The sequence below is a fragment of the Mytilus trossulus genome, chromosome 3, assembly GCF_036588685.1.
Source record: "Mytilus trossulus isolate FHL-02 chromosome 3, PNRI_Mtr1.1.1.hap1, whole genome shotgun sequence".
Lineage (NCBI taxonomy): Eukaryota > Metazoa > Mollusca > Bivalvia > Mytilida > Mytilidae > Mytilus > Mytilus trossulus.
The window spans coordinates 1,536,516-1,562,966 of NC_086375.1; the positions used below are offsets into that span (position 1 = coordinate 1,536,516).

At 30.7% G+C, this 26,451-nt stretch overlaps 1 protein-coding gene across 2 annotated transcripts in view; it reads right to left on the minus strand.

Annotated features, from left to right (window-relative positions):
• The window catches only part of LOC134709967 (general transcription and DNA repair factor IIH helicase subunit XPD-like), a 46,391-nt gene extending 20,309 nt beyond the window's left edge, over positions 1-26,082 (minus strand). Inside the window, exons 1-18 of one of the 2 annotated variants that reach the window (XM_063570094.1) lie at positions 25,973-26,082; positions 23,357-23,456; positions 21,114-21,191; positions 20,597-20,659; positions 19,729-19,839; positions 18,966-19,082; positions 16,162-16,215; positions 15,236-15,298; positions 14,501-14,624; positions 13,889-13,985; positions 13,169-13,278; positions 11,632-11,655; positions 9,539-9,707; positions 4,016-4,134; positions 2,480-2,619; positions 1,326-1,427; positions 711-774; positions 44-135 (exon numbers count right to left, since the gene is read on the minus strand). In XM_063570094.1, coding sequence (XP_063426164.1) covers positions 44-135; positions 711-774; positions 1,326-1,427; positions 2,480-2,619; positions 4,016-4,134; positions 9,539-9,707; positions 11,632-11,655; positions 13,169-13,278; positions 13,889-13,985; positions 14,501-14,624; positions 15,236-15,298; positions 16,162-16,215; positions 18,966-19,082; positions 19,729-19,839; positions 20,597-20,659; positions 21,114-21,191; positions 23,357-23,456; positions 25,973-25,977 — 1,632 coding nt within the window. In that variant the 5' untranslated portion in view covers positions 25,978-26,082. The remainder of the gene's footprint in view (positions 1-43; positions 136-710; positions 775-1,325; positions 1,428-2,479; positions 2,620-4,015; positions 4,135-9,538; positions 9,708-11,631; positions 11,656-13,168; positions 13,279-13,888; positions 13,986-14,500; positions 14,625-15,235; positions 15,299-16,161; positions 16,216-18,965; positions 19,083-19,728; positions 19,840-20,596; positions 20,660-21,113; positions 21,192-23,356; positions 23,457-25,972) is intronic. The other variant, XM_063570095.1, reaches the window with a different exon arrangement.
• Between the last annotated feature and the right edge of the window lie 369 nt (positions 26,083-26,451).

The window sequence follows — 26,451 nt, forward strand, 5'->3', positions numbered from 1 at the left end:
TGAAATAATGAAATTTTGCCTCCTTTATCTATACAATACATACCATATAAACATAACTTGTAAAGAAACAAACTACTCCATCTGGAACAATGGTGGCCATCTCTACTAACAGGTTACCATAGTTACGTACTACAGCTGAAATTCAAAAAAAGTAACAATAAAATGGTAGCCATCTCTACTAACAGGTAACCATACATCTGAAATTCAAATAAGTAACAATGCACAATTTAAAACATATTTTGAATCCTCCCACATTCTAAATTGTCACATACTTGCAGATTCACACTGTAAATAGTTCACTCGAAAATCATGCAAAAAAGGGAGATAATTATCAAAAAATATAAATCAAATTAACTTCTTGTATAACACATAGCTGATGAAGGTTATTATATACTCCAAAGCATCTTTCATATCAATAGAATCAGTATCATTTTATTGATTTGTGTTACACTTTGCCTTGTTATGTTAAGAATTACCTCCCCTTAGACCTTTAACATAACCGAAAACCATTTTTAAGCTTTGGGCATTTGTTTGTCTGCTTTTTTTCTATAAAAGGAAACATTTGAATTTTTATATGTCAATTCATATTTAACTGTTTACAAAAGCAGGAGGGATGACAAAAAAAATATAATATTGTTTTCACAATTTTAAAACATAAATACTAAAAGATTATTTTTACTATATTGGTTTTTTTTTGTAGATCTACATACCTACATCTTCCCTGGAATCAAATCTGGATGTCATGGCAACCTGGTCATTACCTTTGCTTATAATCTACAATATGTGTATGATTTGAGTTAAACTAGTATACAAAGCAAATGTTTCTTAAAACATACCAAAGGACATCAATTTTCTGCTGAAGAATCTAATTGATAGTAAATAATTCACTGTTTTAATACAGTATGCAAATAAGATTAGCATGTCATGGTTTTAGTCGATTAAAGGGTGTACATTTAAAGTTATTACTAACTACAATCCATTTAATAAAACAGAACTGAATCTTTTTAAACTATAAATCACAATTCATTAGTTGAAGTAGTAAATTTGTGTCCAACATTCAAAATTAATTTATAAACTTTTGTTTATAATACATTTTTTTTCTTCTTAAAAACAAATTAGTTCATAATACTTCCTAATAATATTTTATCTTTTTCACTAGAATTTTTTTCTACAGAAAAAAATAGGCCCTAGAAAAATTTCTGCTAGATCAAAGTTTAGATATCTGCTAGTTTCAGAAGAGGGCATATCATATAGGTAGTTAAAAAGTAACAACTATAAATAATAGCAAGGTCTTATTAAACCATGGTTAGATAATTTCAGCTTACCATTGGGCATAAACATGTCCTTGCCAAGGTCATTGTGAAGGTTGCCATGGTTACTGGTCTAAAATCTAATATCTTAGGATACATGTCTAAAGGTGAGAGTGTCTAAAAAATAAAGCAAACCCGATTATTTGATAAAATTTTCCTTAATATATTGCTTTTGGTCTTTATTTCAATCTCAAGGTACTGGAATGAGACATTTTTCTCAGTCCAGTCGACTAAGAACACAATGACATCATAAGCCACGGTTCTTGATGTTACTTATGAAAATCGCAATAAATCGATTATCTAGGGTCTTTCACTTCAAGAAATTAGAACGTTTTCTTACAGTCTACAAGAGTGAGAAGACAGAACAAACAAAATTCAAGGTCATTTGCATTTCCTAGAAACAATGATATAAACAGATTATTCAGGGTCTTTCAGATAAAGGAATTTTCAAGGCTACATCTCATTTCACTGTTCTATGAATCATAAATAATAATTGTTTGATAGTTTTGTAGATATACACTAGTATGCAAATAGGAAAATAATTTGCAATAAATAGTAAATCTAGCAAAGAACAAGTAATAGTTAATAAGATCCATCTTAATTGTAATTATTGGTGTTTTGTCTTGAAACTTGATTGTAGTTATTGGTGTTTTGTGTTGAAACTTGATTGTAGTTATTGGTGTTTTGTGTTGAAACTTGATTGTAGTTATTGGTGTTTTGTCTTGAAACTTCATTGTAATTATTGGTGTTTTGTCTTGAAACTTCATTGTAGTTATTGGTGTTTTGTCTTGAAACTTCATTGTAAATATTGGTGTTTTGTCTTGAAACTTAATTGTACTTATTATTCTAATATGACTTTCTTCTTTCGCTGTCGAAACAAAGCCATGTTGTAATTCCAATAAAACATGGGCTGCACGTAATTGACGTCACAATTGAAATTGCAGAGTCAGCTGTGTTTTGAACAACTCTGGAAATCAAAGTTGACATTTGTGTTGGTGTCGCTTGGTATAAAGATATTGAAAAATACAATGCCTACCCATTTTAAAATGAGCATAGAGCATGGCATGAAAGAATTATATCTAAAGTTTACTGTCATACAACTAAATTATGATTATTGGTGTACCATCATTTAAGAGGTTAGTAATTGGAACAAATGTCTTATGACTTACCCCCGATGTGATGACAACTGACTGGAATCTATTAAAGACAGGTTTTATAGCAATAGAAGCATCCATACAACTGAAGTGTAGCACAGGGTTAGATATAGTTGGAGTTCTGTCGTCAAAGGGTTCAATAATTATGACAAAACCTGAAAATAAAGGACCAAATCACTATTGTAAATTCAGAAATAATTGTGTGCATTTTTTATTGTGATTTGGTCATTTTTAGACTAAAATGCGTTATTAATTTTTGCATTATTGACAATAATCCTGTTTAATTCATATAAAAATTTTCAATATGCAAGTTTTATTATTGCGTTTATAACCCTGTCACATTTTTTTCCATAAATCATCGCAATAATTTCTGAATTATACAGTATATCAATCTTCAAGGAAATGAAAGAATTGCTGTTTCATTGATGTAACCCAATTGCTCCTTCAAACTATATGCTTCAATGTTTTCTGTGATTTGTAGTGATAGAGATCTTAGATGGCAGCATAGTTTTATACATGATTTTATTGTTTGTGCAATAATGCAGAGCATAAAAAAAAAAAGAAAAAAATCTTACAAAAAGAAATTGTTTTGCAATCTTCATTAGGTCAGATAGTGCAAAATCATAAGATCAACAAAAAATCATGGATCTCAAAATTCGAATACATCATTTCAAAGACTAATTAGTTGTTTCAGAATCTAATGCATTCTGAGTAATATTTTCAACAGCTATCACCAAAACTAACTGTTCAAAACATCCAAAACAATTGAATTTCAACCAATGACGTAAAGTTATTTTCCTTTTTGGAGTACCATCAATAAAATTACCCATAGTCCTTAAGACTCTGAAACAGCAACTTGAGAACATTTTTTTTTCAAAAAACATTTTCCTATTTTACATGAAATTGTTCTGTATATCATTCATTAAATGCATATGAATAGAAAGGATAATTCAATATTTCTTACAATGCCATTATGATTTTGCCAGAGAATATTAAAACCCTACAAACTATATCATTAATGTGTATTGATCGAATCAGTTCGAGGTTGCTAATTCTCTTTTTTTACAATTGTTTTTGCTGAACACTTTATTCTCAGGCGGGTCATAAAATCTGATTTGATATATGAAGGAATATGTTTTCTAAAATTTGGATATTGTCAATGTGGTAAAAACAGATGTGAAGCATATTATTTTAATATATTGTGCTTAACATTTTGAAAAAGAACAAATTATCATTTTGATATTTTGTTCTTAGCATTCTACAATTTATGTTTATATAGTGTAATGCTGTTTCAATATGATTTCATAGCATAAACAATTTGACTTATTCATTTTCTTTATAAATAAAACTATTTCTTCATTTCAGTTATTATGTAGAATCCCTGTTGTTATTTCTAGTGATTATACATAATCCCTGAAAATTTTAGTGATTATATATAATCCCTAAACTGGCCAGTGATTCTACATAATCCCTGAAAATTTCAGGGATTCTACATAATCAGTGATTTTACAAATTCACTGTAACATATACACACTTATGTACATAATTTACCTTTTGTATATGTACTGACTAGTGTGGCAAAGTTTGATATGAGTGTGAGTGCTGAAAAGTCATGAATATCTGTTAATTCTAGTGTCCTCATTAATGAACTCAATCTTTCTGCACAAAATCTGAAAATAACAAACATACCATAAACTATCTTAAATAAAATTATATAGAGTATATCTAAATAATCTAAATAAAAAGATTGTAAGGAGGATGATAAAATGCTCAACAATTATAAACAAGAGTGCACACACTGAAATGTCTCGCCTTCTTTACTAATCCTTGATACTATCTTGATAGACCTAAATATAAAGCTTTATTTCAACTGTCACATAAACTCAACATTAACCAAGAAAATGAAACATTGATCAATGAACCATGAAAATGAGGTCAAGGTCAGATGAACCATGCCAGGCAGACATGTACAGCTAACAATTCTTCAATACAACAAATATAGTTGACTTATTGCTTATAAATAAAGAAAAACAGACCAAAACACAAACACTTAAAACTTAGCAATGGACCGTGAAAATGAGGTCAAGGTCAAATAAAACCTGCCTAACCGACATATAGATCATAAAATATTTCCATACACCAAATATAGTTGACCTAATGCATAAAGTATTAGAAAAATAGACCAAAACTAAAAAACCTGTCAGCTAGACATGTACACCTTACAATCATTCCATACACCAATTATAATAGACCTATTGCATATACTGTGAAAGTACTTTAATTCGTGGGTATCAATTTTCATGGTTTCAGCAATATTTACATGTTCGTGGGTTTTTAAATTCGTGGATTTTAGTTTTGTAAAAAAAAAAAAAATAATTGAAAAAATTAAAGCCTTTAGAAAAGAAGGTTACAAATAGTCTGGATCAAAGGAAATTGCAAAGTAAACATTGACCCGTGTAAATCGTAGTAATAACACTAATCAACCCATGATAAAGTGATCAACAGATATAAGACCATCAAAGGTGTTAATGAGGCCATAAACATGTCACCTAAAGAAAACAGTAACATAAACTAATGCTATAAACATATCTTGAATTGTCAAATAACTTTATCAAAATCAAGCCTAGCATGAAATTATTATTTCCCATATGTACGAGAACTGTGAAGACATAAAATGAACACTTTATCCTACTAGCATATCAATACCGGAAATCTGACTTTCATCGTACAAATATATTTTCTATGAGAATTAAAAGATAAAAAGTTGTACAGTTTATGTTATTAAAGACTTAATGGGTATAATCCTGCATTCCATTGTAGTTCTGCGACTGCTACTAAAGTATTCTCAGACATGAGGTTATTCAATATATTCTCTAGACCAAGTCCATATCAGTAGTCAAACCTACCGATGTGGATCTTTCTATGTCTTTATTTGGACAACGGTTGTTTATTTCGTTGGACTCTTAAATTCGTGGATAAAGTCATCCACGAAAACCACGAAAATTGGTACCCCACGAATAAAAGTACTTTCACAGTAGTATAAGATAAACAGACCAAAACACAAAAACTTAACTATAACCACTGAACCATGAAAATGAGGTCAAGGTCAGATGACACCTGCCAGTTGGACATGTACACCTTACAGTCCTTCCATACACCAAATATACTAGACCTATTGCTTATAGTATCTGAGATATGGACGAACCAAAACTTAACCTTGTTCACTGATCAATGAAATGGGGTCGAGGTCAAGTGAAAACTGTCTGACAGGCATAAGTACCTTGCACATACCAAATATAGTTATCCAATTACTTATAATAAAAGAGAATTTAACATTACAAAAAATCTTAACTTTTTTTTCAAGTAGTCACTGAACCATGAAAATGAGGTCAAGGACTTTGGACATGTGACTGACGGAAAGTTCGTAACATGAGGCATCTATATACAACGTATGAAGCATCCAGGTCTTCTACCTTCTAAAATATAAAGCTTTAAAGAAGTGAGCTAACACTGCCGCCGCCGTAGCCGCCGCCGGATCACTATCCCTATGTCGAGTTTTTTGCAACAAAAGTTGCAGGCTCAACAAAAATCAGAAAGGTATGGACCAAAGAACATGAAAAACAAGTCATTCAGAAATCTGAAATTTATGTGCACTGGTTTATAACATATTTTTTTCAATTCTCAATAAAAAAAAAGAGTAAATCAGACAGAAATGTACTTATATTTTATTTCAGTTGGTTTTTTTATGAACAAAACATTCTTCACACATACTGTTTGAAAACTTTATGATCACTGATAATAATTACTTAGTCATGTATTCCTTCCAGATAAAGTCATGAAGTTTTCCAAATGTGTGTTAAATCAGAAAGTTTTAGAACTGACAAATAGTTTTTTTGCTAAACTTGATTATATATATCAGATAATTTAAACAAGTATCAATTATTTTTTTTGGATAAAATATTTGTAAATATAAATAATCATATTACATGCATCAATACTTTTCATTAGCTGACAACAACCAAGATGCATTATATTTACTAGACAATATTTCATTACCCAATAAAATGCAACATTGATGACAGCATGTGCTTCCTGTGTAACAATGCATCATGGGAAAACAAAAAGAAAATTTGATATAACTCGTTTTTTCATCTTTGAAGCATGAAAATGTAATACTGAAATTCAATGCATCTTTTTGTAAACTAATTGGATTATTCCATCCTTGGTTGTGTATAGCGTTTTAATATGAAGGGAATGAGTATTGGTAAACGTTTTTTCTCTCAATATAATTATAAGCAATAACATTCAATTCTTTTACAAATGCAGATCCTAGAGGTTAAACAGTAAAAAATGGACATCTACAGTTTAGACCAGTTGAAGCCAGCCTCCTTGTGCAGATTTTCTCTGTGTTGAAGACCCCATTGGTGGCTTTGGGCTGTTTTCTGCTCTTTTGTACAGTTGTTCAGAGCTCCAGAAAAGCTGCGTATTTGCGTGATCACGCAATACAAATAATAAAAAAACCAATGCAATTGCACATTGCAGGGTTCAATAACCCAATTAATTCAAAGGAAAACCCAATTGTATGCCAATACCATGAGTTCTCAACCCTTTTATTGGCTACCACTTGCGTTATTTACCCTGTTACAGTCGTCGCGTAAACTATTTTTATAATATTTATAATTGGAAATTTCCTTTCGTTCTAAAAATAGATCCCTGCATCAAGTAACTGAATTGGGTCCCTGTTAGAGTTTTCCATTGCTCAATAGGTACACGTGTTTTTGAAAACATTTCGACCTTCTCGGCGTTTATCCAATTAGCGTGTGTCATGTAGTCAAATTTTTTTCACATTCATCTGGATTTATCATAACATACATTGAATTAAAACGAAAGTGAATGTCCGGTAAAAATATTGAATAGAAGCATATTTTCTGCTTCTTTTGAAAAGCTGAGGGAAAGTTATGATGGTAACAAGACTCAGTCAGTGTTTTTAGGAAGCGTGTGTGCGTATCTTAACGAGAACATTGCTGATAATAACGGGGTTTCCTCAAAAACGAAATCAGTTGGAAAAAGGGAAAGGCCAAATCAATTATGACATGATAAAGCATCAGAAACCAAAAGTTCTAATAAAAGACAACTAAACCCAGATTTATGAAAATTGGAATAAAACAAAAACATTCAAGTATAATTAGAGTTTATATACTATTTTTTTTCATTTTATGGTTAATTAATGAATACACACACAGGCACTGGTCTCCGAATTTATTATATAAACATGATAAAGGTATAAGACGAGTGTCTGTGAATACACATATCCATTTTGTATCAGTTTATATGAGAAAATACAAAACTGGCAGAAGGTTTGAAACGGAACACAAATTAAACCTACAATTGCTCCTCAGTGAATAAACCAAATGAAACAGCTAGAAAATAACCCTAACCCTAACCCTAAACCAAGTAAAATAGCTAAACAAAGAAAGAAACATATTTAAGATGGAAAAAAATCTGGGGTTGATATTCCCTAAATATTCAATATTGTGTTGATGAAAAAAAACAATACATTAAGGAGCTTGGTGGGGAAAAACCCAATTTGATATTAACATGAGGGGTGAATATGAATTGATAATGCAATTAAAAAACTTTATCACCCAATTGTATAAGAAAATGGTGGGTAAAAAACCCAATTTGTGAATTCTTATCTGGAGCTCTGGTTGTTGTCTCTTTGACAAATTCCCCATTTCCATTCTGAATTTTATCATATTCAACAATGGGCAATTGCCTTCACATTATCACAAACACTAAATCACCCAGAGTTTAAAACAGATTTTTCATTGATGGTTAACAGGGTTTCCCCTGGGTCAATTATTTTTTTCGCCACCTCTTTCGCCAAAACAATATATTTTTCGCCACTTTATAATTTTTTTTCGCCAAGTAACACAAATATATATATTTTTTTTCCAGCCCCCCCCCCCCCCTAACTAAGAAATGTTTTTTTTATAACAAAACGAAGCATCTTATCACTTGGAATTGATCCCTCGTGTAAGGTGTAGTCATTACATTTAAGGCTTGCTCTCATGCCAACCTTTTGAATAGATTTGTTCATAACGAGTTTTCTTTTCTAGACCATCGTAAATAAAAGTCCGAGATTACTCTGAAGTCCAACGGCTGTTTAGCCAGACAAGCTGGATCTCGGACTACATAACTAAGTGAAACTATATGCTGGAAACACGTGTGTCACTGAAACGACTTTTAAATACCCACTCAAATCAAAGATCTAAATGAAAGTTAAATGCTAAAGTTTTAAATCAGAGACCTTTCTTGCTTTTGAACATTTTTCGTCATAACAACAATTTTCTTTTCTGGACTTTCATTAGAAGAAGGAGAGGAAGCGTAAAAAATTTGCTTCAAACACAAAGTGGTTAATAAAATCCCTATTGAGACATGTGACAGAAGCCATTTAACCCTATCATTTTGTCATATCATACAATCTAAACACCTTTATTAATTAGTCCTTTGATGTCGATAGCTCCGATAGTTATGAATGCAATCAGCTGATTATTGATTTTCTGTCAAAATCTTAACGAGTTCAAGGTGAATTCCGAGTATTGTTTGATCGGTAAAGTCAGAGAAACCCGAAAAAAGTAAATAAACAAGATGGGTGAAAATAAATCGTTATATATATTTCTTTCGCTAAATTCTTTCGCCAATGACGAATTTTAATCGCCAAAATTATCATTTTTTCGCAAATTGCGAAAATGGCGACCGCCAGCGGAAACCCTGTGGTTAATCAGACTTTATCAGTATAAGATATACGTTAAAGGTTTTCTTTCAATGCATACTTTTTACCTTAAAGGTTTTCTTTCAATGCATACTTTTTACGTTAAAGGTTTTCTTTCAATGCAGACTTTTTACGTTAAAGGTTTTCTTTCAATGCATACTTTTTACCTTAAAGGTTTTCTTTCAATGCATACTTTTTACGTTAAAGGTTTTCTTTCAATGCAGACTTTTTACGTTCAAGGTTTTCTTTCAATGCATACTTTTTACCTTAAAGGTTTTCTGTCAATGCAGACTTTTTACCTTAAAGGTTTTCTTTCAATGCAGACTTTTTGAACACAGTCTTTGAGGAAGGAGGGAGGACTTTCTGACACCACATGTTGTACTCTAAATCTAATTTTTAAATATTCTAAAAATCTTTTCATAAATGCTGCAAAATGTTCCGCTGTTCTTATATTACCAGGTACATTCTCTGAAATATAATGTTCAAGATTACACTTACTAAGTATATGCTCAGAAATATAATGTTCAAGATTACAATTACTTGTTACATTCTCTAAAATATAATGTTCAAGATTACAATCATTTGATAAATTCTCTAAAACATAATGTTCAAGATTGTAATTACTTGGTATATTTTCTAAAATGTAATGTTCAAGATTACAATCACTTGGCACATTCTCTAAAATATAATGTTCAAGATTACAATCACTTGGTACATTCTCTAAAATATAATGTTCAAGATTGTATTTACTTGGTACATTCTCTAAAACATAATGTTCAAGATTGTAATTACTTGGTATATTTTCTAAAATGTAATGTTCAAGATTACAATCACTTGGTACATTCTCTAAAATATAATGTTCAAGATTGTAATTACTTGGTACATTTTCTAAAATGTAATGTTCAAGATTACAATTACAAGTTTACATTCTCTAAAATATAATGTTCAAGATTACAATCACTTGGTACATTCTCTAAAATGTAATGTTCAAGATTACAATTACTTAGTGCATTCTCTAAAATATAAAGTTGAAGTTTATAATTACTAGGTATATCCTAAGAAATATAATGTTCTGTTCATGATATTCAAGATAAAAAGTGAGTTTCACTGTAGATGCAACCGAGGGTTTACAAAATTTATATGATTAAATAATCACAATCTAACAATAGTAAAAGGAGATGTTAGGCATACTTTAATTAGACAGCAACCCAATGACAATAAACCAAAAATGTAATGAATTCAATATAGTCATTAGTTATAGACAAGTGTCAACATAATATTCAAAGATCTGAATTGCTTTAGGTATAGCAAATTGCAAAAACACTGTCTTCTTAGTAATTTGTTAAGCCTCTTTTTAAGTGTTTTGTGGCTAAAGTCTGTGAATCTTTCGAATTTGTGCATAGCATTCATTTTTCATATAGAAAATAAAATTAAGAAAGGAAATGGTGAATATGTCAAAGCGACAACCACCGAATCATAGAGCAGACAACAGCCGAAGGCAACCAATGGGTCTTCAATGTAGCGAGAATTCTCGCACCCGTAGGTGTCCTTCAGCTGGCCCCTAAAAATATGCATAATAGTACAGTGATAATGAACGTCATACTAAACTCTGAATAATACACAAGAAACTAAAATTTAAAATCATACAAGTCTAACAAAGGCCAGAGGCTCCTGACTTGGGACAGGCGCAAAATTGCGGCGGGGTTAAACATGTTTATGAGATCTCATAATGTAGAAAAGTAAAAGCATAACAATACGCACAATAAAATTCAGTTCAAGAGATGTCCCAGTCCGATGTCAAAAGATGTAACAAAAGAAAATAAAATAAAATGACAATAATACATAAATAACAACAGACTACTAGCAGTTAACTGACATGCCAGCTCCAGACCTCAATTAAACTGATTGAAAGATTATGTCTTCATCATATGAATATCAGGCACAATCCCTCCCGTTAGGGGTTTAGTATCATACTATCATAAAATATATGAGAAGAACATAACCCGTGTCATGCCAACAACTGTTTTTTTTAGAAATAAATGTGTTTAGTTCCGATGCAAAGACCCTATCAGTGAATCAATATTAAAGCCAAAATACAATGTATACTATAACTGCTAAGATATACAATAATTGTTTAACATTTCAGATTTCAAGGCCTCTTAGAGCCAAGTATGGAGTATGGGATTTGCTCATTGTTGAAGGCCATACGGTGACCTATACATGTAAATTCCTGTTTTATTTGGTATCATAAGAAGAGTTGTCCCATTGGCAATTACACTACATCTTCTTTCTTATACAGTAGCAAAGGTATTCCTAAACTTAAAAATATGTGAATGAAGCTATGCAGAATCAAAACCTCACAGCAAACTTCAAATACATGTAAACAACTTACCTTGAAGTACTTCATCTGGTAAAACTGAAAGGAAAGTAAAAATTAAAAAAACTGTAGATCAGAACATTTTTCCTGTTGAATGTTTTCAAACAAATAGCTTGTTTGAATTTATAAACTAATAGGACACAAACATAATTAATCCAATAGTCTAAGACAGTAGAATTTTGGGGTCAAAATACCATTTTTGAGGTATAAAAGTGTGTATGATACATGACAAACTACATACTAGCTTATGTTTCTTTCAACAAAGGTCAACTCCCTTCATACATATTTATACTGATAGTATTCTTGCCATTTTAAAAATATGTACAAGTTGATTAATACTGTAAATTATTGCATACATTTATTATTTACATTTTTGAAGTACAGTGTACATGTATTGACAAATATGGGTGATTGTTTATTGCGATTTCAGGAAAATCTACATACAGATATATGTATCAGATATATATATCAGAATGCAAGTTCTTATTATTGCAATAGTCACCTAGTTGCATTATTGGCATTAATGTCAACCTCCCAATAATTTCTTAATTTACAGTATGTAATGTTAAGGAGGTACAAGATTTTCAGAAAAAAAATAAACATGTATTTTTCATTACAAATTTTATTAATTACCTTTAGTAGTTGTTACTTTATCATATGGTACAAAGATCATTCCAAAAAAAAATTTGTGTTGGCCCCAGGTGACTTTTAAAATGAAGATATCATTGAAAAAGCTCCAAATTATCTCCCTTTGGTGCAAAAATGCCATTTTTGGGCATTTAAATTGAAATATATTTTTTAACTAATCGGTGACCTATATTTTTTATTATTGTTTTCGAATAAGCTGTACATAAACTACATAATTGTAAAATATAAGCGATTTCTGATATTTAGTTCTTTTTTTATTTCGATATTACCGCTTTTTCTCCTATTAGTTCAACAGAAGAAAAAAAACATTAACAAAAATGCATGCTTCTTTCGAAGGCATATTGTGAGTGTAAATGAACAGTGACCCCATTTTTTTAGTTCATTTTTCTAATAAGTATAAGATAAAGTTCATTTATAGAAAAATTTAATACATGGATGCCTCACTTGCACTATCAGATTTCAGATTACTTTTTGATTTTGTTTCTTTTCAGGTGTTTTGAAATAAACAAGAGATATAAAAAAAACAAGTGAAACTACGAGCTACTGCTCACTGATGATACCCACGCCGCAAGTGGATAATATTAATAGTGTAAAAATATGCAAGTGTTCGGTAAACAGGAAGTTGTGGAGTGATGAATCTGAAAACGCATCACACGGTATAGCTGACTTATATAAATCCTGAAACCAAATTTCAGAAATCCTTGTATTGTAGTTCCTGAGAAAAATGCGACGAAAAATATTCATGGGACGGACGGACTGACTGACGGAAGGACAGACAGAGGTAAAACAGTATACCCCCCCTTTTTTAAAGCGGGGGTATAAATAGTTGAAGTTGTTAATTCATATTTATAAAATAAAATATAACCAAGTCAATTTCATGTAAACTATTTAATATATAGAATACCTGGATTAGCAAGTACTTGGTCAGTTTCCCTGGCTAAATTTTTATCCCTAAGTCCTTGTACCAGTTTTAAATATTCATCATTTAATCTTTCAGCATTTGATTCTTTTATTCTGAAAAATAGATCTCCATACATTAACACAGTATACAAACAAGTTTCAAGTTGATTAAATTTTAACTTCATCAAACACTACTTTGTCCAAAAACTTTAACCTGAAGTGGACAGACGGACAAACTGACAGACATTTGAACGGATGGACCCACAGACCAGAAAACATAATGCCCCTCTACTATTGTAGGTGGGTTATAAAAATGTACAAAACAAACTAAAACTTGGGAAATCCTCACAACATATGTTCTCTTACATTGCCAGTTAATTATCTTACTTTTCAATTTAAAATCATATTTTTTTTTAGATATATCTTGTACAGTTCAAAACATTTAAAAAGAAAAGAAATATGTGCATAAATTATCATTTGCATCTTTTGCATTTGTAATGATAAACTTTCCATAATTGTACACAACTGCAAGATTCATTTCTGCCATTTTATAATGAGATCTGAATATCAAATGTGAGTTCTATTAGATGTTATAGTCCTATTAATAATAAGATCATTATAAATTTTCATCAATTTTCCTCATAAATTACACATGCTTGTTTTGCCTCATCTTAATTCAACAAAGTTGTTTTTAAAAATAATTTGATTTGTATGCATTTTTTACCTTTTAATATGTTCACTTAGTTTTTCTAGATTCTGTTGACATTTTTCAAGCGTCCGTTTGGAGATTTTTACACTCATAGATTCTATACATACATTATCTGAAAAGAAACATATATATATATGTTTATAAATCTAACATGTTAATGAGTGTTCTATGATAAATGTGTTTACTTTCAAAAAATTTATGCAATGATTAGCTAGACCAACTACTGTGGATTCATTTATTTTCATGGGTATTAATATCCATGGATTGAGGAAAATTTGCATTTTCGTGGATATTTGATTTCATGCTTTTGCCCAAGTCTGCATAAATTCCTATAGAAAATTTGTAACTCATTGGACATTGGAATTTGTGGTTCCCGGATAACCATGATAGCCACGAAAATTGGTATTCAATGAATAATAATAAATTCACAGCAGCATCTGGCCTACTGCTTTTCAACTCATGTGATGAATCCATCTGGTTCAAGAATATGTAACTGGTGGATTCAAAATGTCTCTCACTCTCTTTATCATTGATAACCAGTTGACATGCAACTACTACACACAACTCAGCATATGTTTTAAACAATACACAAAAAAAATATCTTCTGCATAACACTTTAATACATACCTATGTTGTGAGCCTCATCAAATACAACTACAGCTTTTTTAGAAAGTTCACTGGAAACAAGTTCTGAGATTTTAGGATCTAATAAATAATAATAACTGTACACAACTATATTGGCATGATTTATCTGAAATGTAAAATAAACAAATAATTATGGAATCCTATATAAAAATCCTGTGCATACTGACTCCATGTAAGACTTCAAAACATATATAACCATTGACTGCTTGATGGCTGATTAACATCCAAACATCATATGCATGTGCCTGTTCAATGTCTGAAACTTCTTCAGTGATGTTGCATTGCATGTCATACATTATGCAACTACAGTTCACACATAGCCTATTATGTCTCCTGTTTGAGATCAGACAGCGCTACCACCAGAAAAAGTCAGAATAATATCCTCAATAATCTGTAATGTCCTTTCATTGTCTGAACCCAATCGTAAATTTAAACTTCACAGTAAGTGCCGCCAGTAACATTCAGGAAACTTAGCTGATTTTGTCTAGTATGATTACATGAAACCACTGAGACAGTGTTGTTTCTATTAAAGTATCATGTTAAAATGACACACATATTAAATTCACAATTTGGTAGAACTTAAATTAAAACCAAACTGGTATCATAAGGACAGTCAAACAGGTCTCCTTAGGACATGAGAAAACTGACCTATAATCTTTGTAAAATTTTGCTTATTTTTCTAAATATCTTATTTGTATCAAATCAATACCAACTTACAGCATATCTGGCTAAAAAATAAGGGCAAAATCCTCGATCTTTTCCATAATCTTTTAATTCATCCTAAAATACAAAAATTCAGATCCTTCAGAATTGAGTTAAAATCTCTATATCTAGTTAAGAAAAATTGTGATACAAATTGGGGTTTTATACTACATCATTAACCTGTACTCAAAATGGTTAAAATTTCATATTCAAAGTGTTGAACATTTGTATTAAAAAACTACATGAAGTCTTAACAATTTTTTTTCCAAAGTTAAACTTCATGATAAAAAAATTAATCTATAAAGTGATGTAAATCCCTAGTTTCAATGTTAAAATATAAAATTAAAACATCAGTAAATAATGAAATCACATCACTTCTTTTATACATTGTTCTTACAACTGAAATAATGCAATTCGACACATCCTTTTTGTACCTGTCCCAACTCATCAAACCTATAATCTAGTGGTTGTCTGTCATTTTTTCTTCATTGTTAAAAGTACAAGTCAGGCCGCTGATTTTCCGGTTTGAATTGTTTTACATTTTGTTCATGATATAATAAAATAGCCTTTGATAGCTTACTGTACAATATTGCTTTTGCTCATTGTTGAAAGCCATACAGTGACCTACAGCCTTGTCCTCTGGTGTATGGCCACTCTGGTGGGAAGTTGTTTTTATGGCAATTATACCAGATCTGATAATTTTCTTTATGGCAATCATACCAGATTTTATTATTTTAAGTATTTTTTTTCATTTTAGTTTTTAGTACCATTATATAATTCTGTAAACATCTATCTGAATCAACACATGAACAATTTATTTCATGTACTTATTACATAAATTGCATCAGGAATGTAGTCTTAATTTCTATTTCCTCATAACACCTGATCTGTTTGACTGCAATATATTAAAAGAAATAACTAATTTCAAAATAAGTACTTACTAAACCATATATTCCTGTTGGTAGAGGAGTTTGTCTTCCTACTTTATCAAATTTCTGGAATAGAAAAGAAATAGTTATTAGAATTAGAAGTGCATTGTAACAATGTACAAAACAAATTCAGAAATTTAGATGAACTTTTATTATTGTGACAACTGTGACGAGATAGATATTGCAAAAATAAATCTGGAATTTAAAATTTTGTACCATTTATTGTATGAAGTATTTTCTTGAGTTTTATATTTTTGTCCATAGTAGTTTAACAATTTACGAGATGGGTCATGCTGAGGTCACTTTGCATACGGAAAATATGTTGGGGAATTGCTTCCTGGAAGGAAGCAGTGAAAATAAGGTAAACTTTTTCTAAATATGAACAAACTAAAGAACTTTAAAAAGTATATGTACATAAGTTTTATAATGAAAACTATCCATTTAATTCATATAAAACTAGAGGCTCTCAAAAGCCTATGTTGCTCGCCTTGGTCTATGTGCATAATAAACAATGGACACAGATAAATGACAAAATTGTGATTTGGTGATCATGATGTGTTTGTAGATCTTACTTTACTGAACATTCTTGTTGCTACAATTATCTCTATCTATAATGAACTTGGCCCAGTAATTACAGCGGAAAATATTTTCTAAAAATTTACAAAAATTTATGTTAAAAACCAGATGCTCGGCAGGGGACATGGACACAACATTCAAGCTTGATACAGCTCTGAATTTGGATTGCGATTAAATAGTTGACACAACACAGGTTTCTGAAACATAATGATGTGGTCTAAGAACCTAAACTTAAAAACTTTAAATTTTAAATTGGACATTACCTATTATGGTCCAATATCCAAAATCTATATACATGGTTAGATTCCGCATATCAAAGAACCCCAAGAATTCAATTTTTGATGAAATCAAATAAAGTTCAATTTTGGACCCTTTAGACCTCAATGTGGACCAATTTGATAACTGGGCCCAAACATCAAAAATCTAAATACATGGTTAGATTAAGCATAAATCACAGAACCCCATATTACAATTTGTGTTGAAATCAAACAAAGTTTAATTTTGGACCCCAATTTGGACCAACTTGAAAACTGGGCCTATAATCAAAAATCTAAATACATGTTTAGATTCAGCATATCAAAGAACCCAAAGAATTCAATTTTTGTTGAAATCAAACAAAGTTTAATTTTGGACCCGATTTGGACCAACTTGAAAAGCGGGCCAATAATAAAAAATCTAAGTACATGTTTAGATTCAGCATATCAAAGAACCCCAAGGATTCAATTTTTGTTAAAATCAAACTTAGTTTAATTTTGGACGCTTTGGACTTTAATGTAGACCAATTTGAAAAAGGGGCCAAAAATTAAGAATCTACATATACATTTAGATTCCGCATATCAAAGAACCCAAATTATTCAATTTTTGATGAAATCAAACAAAGTTTAATTTTGAACCCTTTGGGCCCCTTATTCCTAAACTGTTGGGACCAAAACTCCCAAAATCGATTCCAACCTTCCTTTTATGGTCATACACCTTGTGTTTAAATTTCATAGATTTCTATTTACTTATACTAAAAAAATGGTGCGAAAACCAAGAAAAATGCTTATTTTGGCCCCTTTTTGGACTCTCATTCCTAAACTGTTAGGACCTCAACTCCCAAAATCAATCCCAACCTTCCTTCTGTGTTCATAAACCTTGTGTTTAAATTTCATTGATTTCTATTTACTTATACTTAAGTTATTGTGCGAAAACCAAGAATAATGCTTATTTGGGCCCATTTTTGGCCCCTTATTCCTAAACTGTTGGGACCTCAACTCCCAAAATTAATCCCAACCTTCCTTCTGTGTTCATAAACCTTGTGTTTAAATTTCATTGATTTCTATTTACTTATACTTAAGTTATTGTGCGAAAACCAATAATAATGCTTATTTGGGCCCTTTTTGGCCCCTAATTCCTAAACTGTTGGGACCAAAACTCCCAAAATCAATCCCAACCTTCCTTTTATGGTCATAAACTTTGTGCTCAAATTTAATAGATTTCTATTTACTTATACTAAAGTTATAGTGCGAAAACCAAATGTCTTCGGACGACGACGACGACGCCAACGTGAAACCAATATACGACCAAAATTTTTTCAATCGGTCGTATAAAAAGACTATAAAGGGCAATAACTCCTTAAGGGGTCAACTGACAATTTTGGTCATGCTGACTTATTTGTAGATCTTACTTTGCTGAACATTATTGCTGTTTATAGTTTATCTCTATCTATAATAATATTCAAGATAATAACCAAAAACTGCAAAATTTCTTAAAATTACTAATTTAGGGGCAGCAACCCAACAATGGGTTGTCTGATTTGTTTGAAAATTTCAGGGCAGATAGATCTTGACCTAGAAGACAATTTCACCCCGTCAGATTTGCTCTAAATGCTTTGGTTTCAGAGTTATAAGCCAAAATCTACATTTTACCCCTATGTTCTATTTTTAGCCATGGCAGCCATCTTGGTTGGTTGGAAGGGTCACGCCACACATATTTTAAACAAGACACCCCAATGATGATTGTGGCCATTTTTGGTCAAATTTGGCCCAGTAGTTTCAGAGGAGAAGATTTTTGTAAAAGTTTACGGACGACGGTCAACGGACGACGGTCGACGGATGACAGACGCCAAGTGATGAGAAAAGCTCACTTGACCTTTCAGGTTAGGTGAGCTAAAAATCCAATTGCGAGTTTAATTCATTGCGATAAAAACCCTGTCACATTTTCCCCAATAATTTCTGAATTTACAGTGAATGCAAACTTACTTCGTAGAAATCACAAACTGGAACTGTAGGATCACTCTTGCGTTTGACTCGGATGAAAGATGACGTCATTTTATGACAAAGTCCATCCATACTTTTTCCTTCTCTTTCCTGGCTCACCTGTTTATGAAAAAAAGAGTATAGTTCAATCTAACAACACTAACAGTAACAAAACAAAATTGTAAACTGCATTAATAAATATAAGTGTACAAAGATAGATTTGTTGTATTTCAATATTGCAATAGCATTTGTAAATTAATAAATTCAAGGAACACTTGCATTAAATTAGGTAAAAGTTTAAAATATGGTGTCAGGAATTTTCTGTCATCAATATTGTTTAAAATACAATTTCACCCACTTCATTACTATGTTATTATAAACTACTAAAGTGAAAATCATCTATGTTTTAAATCAAAATCCAGCTCAATTGTTTAGTTTGTCTATGTTTAGTTGAGTTGACTTTTGTTTGATGCTTCCTTTTTTCGGTCGTAATGTTGGTGTTATTTCTTGAAATATGATTGGATTATCTCCCCTGGCATTATCCTACTTTCAACAAATTGACTGAGTGCTACCTTTTTCTACATAAAACTTTAATGAATATTTTTAACCTTGTGAAATGATCTATATTTATTAAAATTCTTCAGAAATCTAAAATCAGAGTGTTTACATAAAATTTAATCAATACTTAGAATCAATTTCATTTAGATTTTTTGTGTACGACAGAATTTCTTAGAATTGAATATCGTTCTCTGACATTTAAACAGACCTCAGGATGTATACACAGATTTTTCCTGGAGCTTAGAGCTAATCCCACAATTTGTAGTTTTTCTTCCGATTCTTCATAAAACTTGACCAAGTTTTTTAATTCTTCAACAACCTGTAACAAATCAATATTAATATCAATAAAACAGAAGCTTGTAAAGTAACACGAATTGAATGATATTTCACTAAAAATGCTAACTATTCACTCCAAAATATATCTGTATAAATTTTCTAAAGGGTAGTAAATCAGAATGAAATAATCTTAGATTGTAAGCAGCATCTGCAAAAATTATTTCTTCACGGAATGATCAAATGTGTCGTGTCCAAAATCTTACTATCTGTTTACATTTATTAACCTATATATTTTGCATGATACAAAACCAGGACATTAGGTCACATTTTTAGCATGTAAGCTTGTAAGGAAACAGCCCTTAGGGAGACAGGTAAGCCTACACTGACTTAATGAACACCTGTCTTAGCTACCTGCTCAATGTTGCAGGCTTATAAAATTAAAGAATAAATTGGCTTTTTGTCCATAGGACACAGTTGCCCCACTTGCAAATAACGATATAAAGGGACATAGCTCAAGAACTATAAAATTGACCCTACCAAAGTTCATAATTGATCTGAGTTTTATGGTAATGAGCATTGTGTATAAGTTTAATTAATTAATTGATTAAGGCAAACTCAAGTTAGAAAATGGAAATGAAAAATTCAGCAATTTTTCTGTTTTTGCATGCTAGGCTTAAAATAAGTTAGGGCCATTTTTTGAAGTAATATGGTTTTGTCCCTATAATAAATTGATGTCACAACCTCTCACCCTATCACAAGTCATTTGCTTCATTAAAATACAAGATAAATGTCCATCTTACCTTTTCTAACTCAGACACTGTTCTAGAACAATATATCAACTTTGTTACTTCTAAAGGGTTGGCCTATAAAATAAAATAGCAAAAGTCATAATCAAAACAAACAATTAATATTTTGTTAACCAGTAATTTTTAAGTATTACAGAAAAAAAGTCTTCTTTGATTTACAAATGAACAGTATTTTTTTATTCAATGTTTTTTACTTTTGAGTGCAAAATATATTTACCTAGAAATACTGTAAATTTAGAAACTATTAGTAATTCTACATTTCAGCATTTTTTTTACTGAAATATTTTAATAACAAGCATTTCTTAAATTTTCTATTGACATGATTGTTACATTTAGAAATCAATCAGACAATAAGATGCAAACGTCCTTCAGTAAAGTTATGCTTTGATCTCAAGCCGAAAGTAAGAAGTTTTGTTCAAAAACATATTGTGTCAGGTTAACTGAAATAAATGTTACAGATGTTAATGTATATGTACTTTAGTAAAAGTCCGCAATCTATTAGTATAATTACCTGCATATAAGCAACAATAAGAGATAGCAGAGATACTGTCTTCCCTGTACCCGAGGGCATCTCCAATGCACAGTGTCCCTGTCAACAGTCAATGAAAAATATGTAGCATTTACCAAAAAAAACCTACTTTTGTACAATTTATATGTGCTGAATGATTTTTGTTCTTTTCGTGCTCACAATCATAGAAATAGCCAAGAAAGTTACAAAACTAGATTGGCCATTTAATTATTTGTGGCTCTCAATGCAAAACAAATCAAAGGAAATAATCCTTTATCTAAAAGTTTTATTTTCTTAACAGTAAATTGCTATGAAGAGAGTTTTATTGCACTACATTGATTAAGTATGAGGATTTCGAAAACCTGATAAAAAGTTAGAGTAGCCAACATCCTTATCATCTGATTAAAAGTCAGAGTAGCCAACATCCTTATCATCTGATTAAAAGTCAGAGTAGCCAACATCCTTATCATCTGATTAAAAGTCAGAGTAGCCAACATCCTTATCATCTGATTAAAAGTCAGAGTAGCCAACATCCTTATCATCTGATTAAAAGTCAGAGTAGCCAACATCCTTATCATCTGATTAAAAGTCAGAGTAGCCAACATCCTTATCATCTGATTAAAAGTCAGAGTAGCCAACATCCTTATCATCTGATTAAAAGTCAGAGTAGCCAACATCCTTATCATCTGATTAAAATCAGAGTAGCCAACATCCTTATCATCTGATTAAAATCAGAGTAGCCAACATCCTTATCATCTGATTAAAAGTCAGAGTAGCCAACATCCTTATCATCTGATTAAAAGTCAGAGTAGCCAACATCCTTATCATCTGATTAAAAGACAGAGTAGCCAACATCCTTATCATCTGATTAAAAGTCAGAGTAGCCAACATCCTTATCATCTGATTAAAATCTTTACTGTGGATTCATTTATTTTCATGGATTGAGGTAAACCTATATATTCGTGGATAGTTCATTTGGTTTATTTGCCAAAGTCTGTTAAAAAATCATCAAAAATGTGTACTTCAATGAACATTTGAATTCTCAGTTTATCTATACTCATGAAATCCAAAAAGAAGGTATCCCATGAAAAATTGGTATCCCATGAAAAATTGGTATCCAATGAAAAATTGGTATCCCATGAAAAATAGGTATCCATTGAAAAATTGGTATCCCATGAAAAATAGGTATCCATTGAAAAATTGGTATCCCATGAAAAATAGGTGTCCATTGAAAATTGGTATCCCATGAAAAATAGGTATCCATTGAAAAATTGGTATCCCATGAAAAATATGTATCCATTGAAAAATTGGTATCCTTTGAAAAATAGGTATCCCTAGAAAATTGGTATCCTTTCAAAAATAGGTATGCCTTGAAATATTGGTATCCTTTGAAAAATAGATATTCCTTGAAAACTTGGTATCTTTGAAAAATAGGTATCCCTTGAAAAATTGGTATCCTTTGAAAAAAAGGTATCCCTAGAAAAATTGGTATCCTTTGAAAAATAGGTATCCCTTGAAAAATTGGTATCCTTTGAAAAATAGGTATCCCTTGAAAAATTGGTATACTTTGAAAAATAGGTATCCCTAGAAAAATTGGTATCCTTTGAAAAATAGGTATCCCTTGAAAAATTGGTATCCTTTGAAAAATAGGTATCCCTAGAAAAATTGGTATCCTTTGAAAAATAGGTATCCCTTGAAAAATTGGTATCCTTTGAAAAATAGGTATCCCTTGAAAAATTGGTATCCTTTGAAAAATAGGTATCCCTAGAAAAATTGGTATCCTTTGAAAAATAGGTATGCCTTGAAAAATTGGTATCCTTTGAAAAATAGGTATTCCTTGAAAAATTGGTATCCTTTGAAAAATAGGTATCCCTTGAAAAATTGGTATCCTTTGAAAAATAGGTATCCCTTGAAAAATTGGTATCCTTTGAAAAATAGGTATCCCTAGAAAAATTGGTATCCTTTGAAAAATAGGTATCCCTTGAAAAATAGGTATCCTTTGAAAAATAGGTATCCCTAGAAAAATTGGTAACCTTTGAAAAATAGGTATGCCTTGAAAAATTTGTATCCTATGAAAAATAGGTATCCCTTGAAAAATTGGTATCCTTTGAAAAATTAATAAATCCATAAGGGTTAATCACAAACGAGCTGTAAATAAAACAAGATTTTAATTTTCTTTTATACCCAGGACATTCCACAGTTACATATAGATTATTCAAGACTAATAAGTCAAAAGTAATAAATACCTTTGCATCTAGTGTTCTTTTTAGCTCTACCATGTACATATACTGCTCTGGGTAGATGTAGTCATAAGGGAAGAGAACAAGCAAGCCATCTACATTTATCCTATTAAAACATCAAAACAAAATATTATTATGTGATTAAAGAATGTTTTGTCAATAACTATTTTCATGCAATCTTTGCTAAAAAAGATATTTGTATTTCTATATGTAATCACAAAGTTGTTTTTGCATGCTGACAGATTTCTCAAGTTGTATATTTCCCTGGTGACCCCTGAAAAAATCAGCTGGTAATCACTATTAATTCAATTGCAAAAAAACCCAACTTGTGCTGGTTCTTTGCAAAATTTTGCGATTTAAACCTTCGACCCAACATTAGTTTTTAAATAAGAAACATCAAAAACTTCCTGATATTTTTTTAATAGATATTAAGTACATTTGTATCAAACTACTGACATGACTTGACTTTCTGGACTTCAGGTTCATGTGGACCCTATTGCTAAAATTTATTCTTAGAGGAGACAACCTGAGCATCTTGAAAAATTCTAAGGCACAGGTTTATCAATACACAGAGCAAATTTTAAGGTGTAAACACAGGCATTTAAATCAAAGTGTTAACATGAAAAGGCTGGGGATATTTTCCAAAATGGGTCACAGTTGCCTTTTATTGAATCATTTGAATCAGGGTCTGTTTGCCCTAATACAGTTTAGCTATAATATCTGTTTGTCCCAATACCTGTTCCTCCTTTTTCAAAATTTCATTTTGCTGTCTTGTCGTAAAACGAAAAGAGTTTTGAATCAAGTAAGACCAAACATTTTTATTGCGAATTTCAGTTCAGAAATTGATGGGTGCATTTATTATTGCGGTTGTCATTTAAGACTAAAATGCGATTTGATTTTTGAGATATTGAGAAAAAAAATCGAAATGCAAGTTTAAATTAATGCGATTATAACCCTGTATGAGAATAAAATGAGCTCACATTAAATAATATGGGTCTCTTTATTTGCACAATTTTATCTAAAACTGCAGTTTATATCTTTGATATAGAAATAATGTTGCCTGTTATGAACATGTTTTAAAAAACCAAAAAATTGCAAATAAAAATTTCTTCAAGTAAATGTTACCAACTATTCTTGTAGACATACATTTGTAAATCAACAAAAATAATCTAAAAATGTTGTTTTTGGGCATTTTGTAAGATGAGACAGAGGTTATATGACATTGAAGATTAAAATTGCAGAGTGCCCTTTGGTCAATTTTTAAAGTATTTTTCAATACAGGGCATTGTACAATGTGAACAAATTAAAAAAACTTATTTTATTGAAATGTGGATTCTTTCTTGATTGCAAAAATATATATTCACTTTTAATAAATATTCAAATGACTAAAAAAACATAATTATTGATGGGGAATAAACAATGGTTTGTTATAATCAAAAGTTTTTAAAATTTAAAACTGCTTCATGCCAATTCCTTATAAAAATAAGTGACCTAATCTAAATTGTTAATTATTTACAGATGATTATTGGAAATTTATCAAGTAAATTATAGGCCTTACTTGAATACCTTTTATATATTCATATTTCTATTCATATTTCATTTTTTAAAAGATCTTTTTAATCCATTATTCATTTATCTTTCAGATATAATTTACAGAATCACTTTATGTTATGTAGATCAAAAGAAATTAGCAATAGATAAATCTATCATCCTTATATATATCAAACATCTAAAATATACATTTGTGTATTCAATTGTAATTAGGTCAAATAATTTGTATATTAAGTCTTTATAATTATACATACCCTGCAATATACAAGACTGGGGTTGATAAGTAATGTGTTCAATTTGATTGACAGTTTAGGAGGTGGGGCATTGTAATAAAAGGTCTACCTTGTCTCTGATTGTTTAGTGATAATGACAGATGTCAATCATATTAGTATTGTATCAATACCCAATAACCTAATCAAAATGTTTTTAAAAAAAGCCTGCACATCAACACACCTTAATGTCATACATTCTTTAATGATATAACGCCTTACTTTTTTTTAGCCTTCAATGAAAATTTGATGGATAAATTGGGTCTCTCAGTTGAGAGCAAAATCTATAAAGTCCAACAGAAAATGGTGGCTTCAGCATTATGACATCGAAGTAAGGCGTCAAAGAAAAATAATATAATAGCCTTTCAAGACCTCATAATTATTTGGACTAGGCAAATGGGTGCTGTTATATGTACCTTATAAATTGTTTTTTTTATTGTTCATGTAATTTTATCTACTATTCAATTGTTCTATTGTACAACATTAGGGAGAAAACCCTAGACTTGAATAACCGTTTGTGAGAATTTTGCTGATTTTTGTACTTATGATGATAACAAATTATTTTCGGCTACTCAAGTTTCTAGACTCTACTACTTTACTAGTCCAGACGTCTTAAATTTTTATTTTGACTACTTCTTTACTAGTCCAGACGTCATAATTTTTTATTTGGACTACTTCTTTACTAGTTCTCCCTTTTTGAGTATCATCTAAATTTGGCACTCCATTGTTCATCTATATTTGATTAGATAAATGCTATCTTTCTACCAAGTGGGTTTTTGATAATTAAGATGTAAAGCATTACTTCATGATTCAATTTTTCAAACAAATGATGCTGATCATGCCGATTTGTTTTCACCGGAAGTTCATTTCGGAATCCCTCGAAATTACGATACAATTAACTACCGACAGATCACTTGTTAACAATATAAGACTACTGCTGTCACTGAGTGTTTTCAGCGGCGTCCGTGTTGTCACGACATTTGCTTTATTCGATTGTAGTACTTTTCAGTATAGATCAGTATATGTAATCGCATTTATAAGTTTGTTGTGTTTAATGATCATAAATAAGTGTCACGTTACAGAGAAAAATAATATACAAACAGTTTTATTTTTGTAAAAGGGGAATTCCATTTTCAAAACGAAGCAAGATTGAGTCGATTCTATAAATATCTTCAGGGGAAATGGTACATTGTTTTCTGAATCTCTGAGTTATTTTTCAAAACGTCAATATTTTAAGACACACAAATGGGAATGCATGGCCATTAAAGATAAGGTAACATT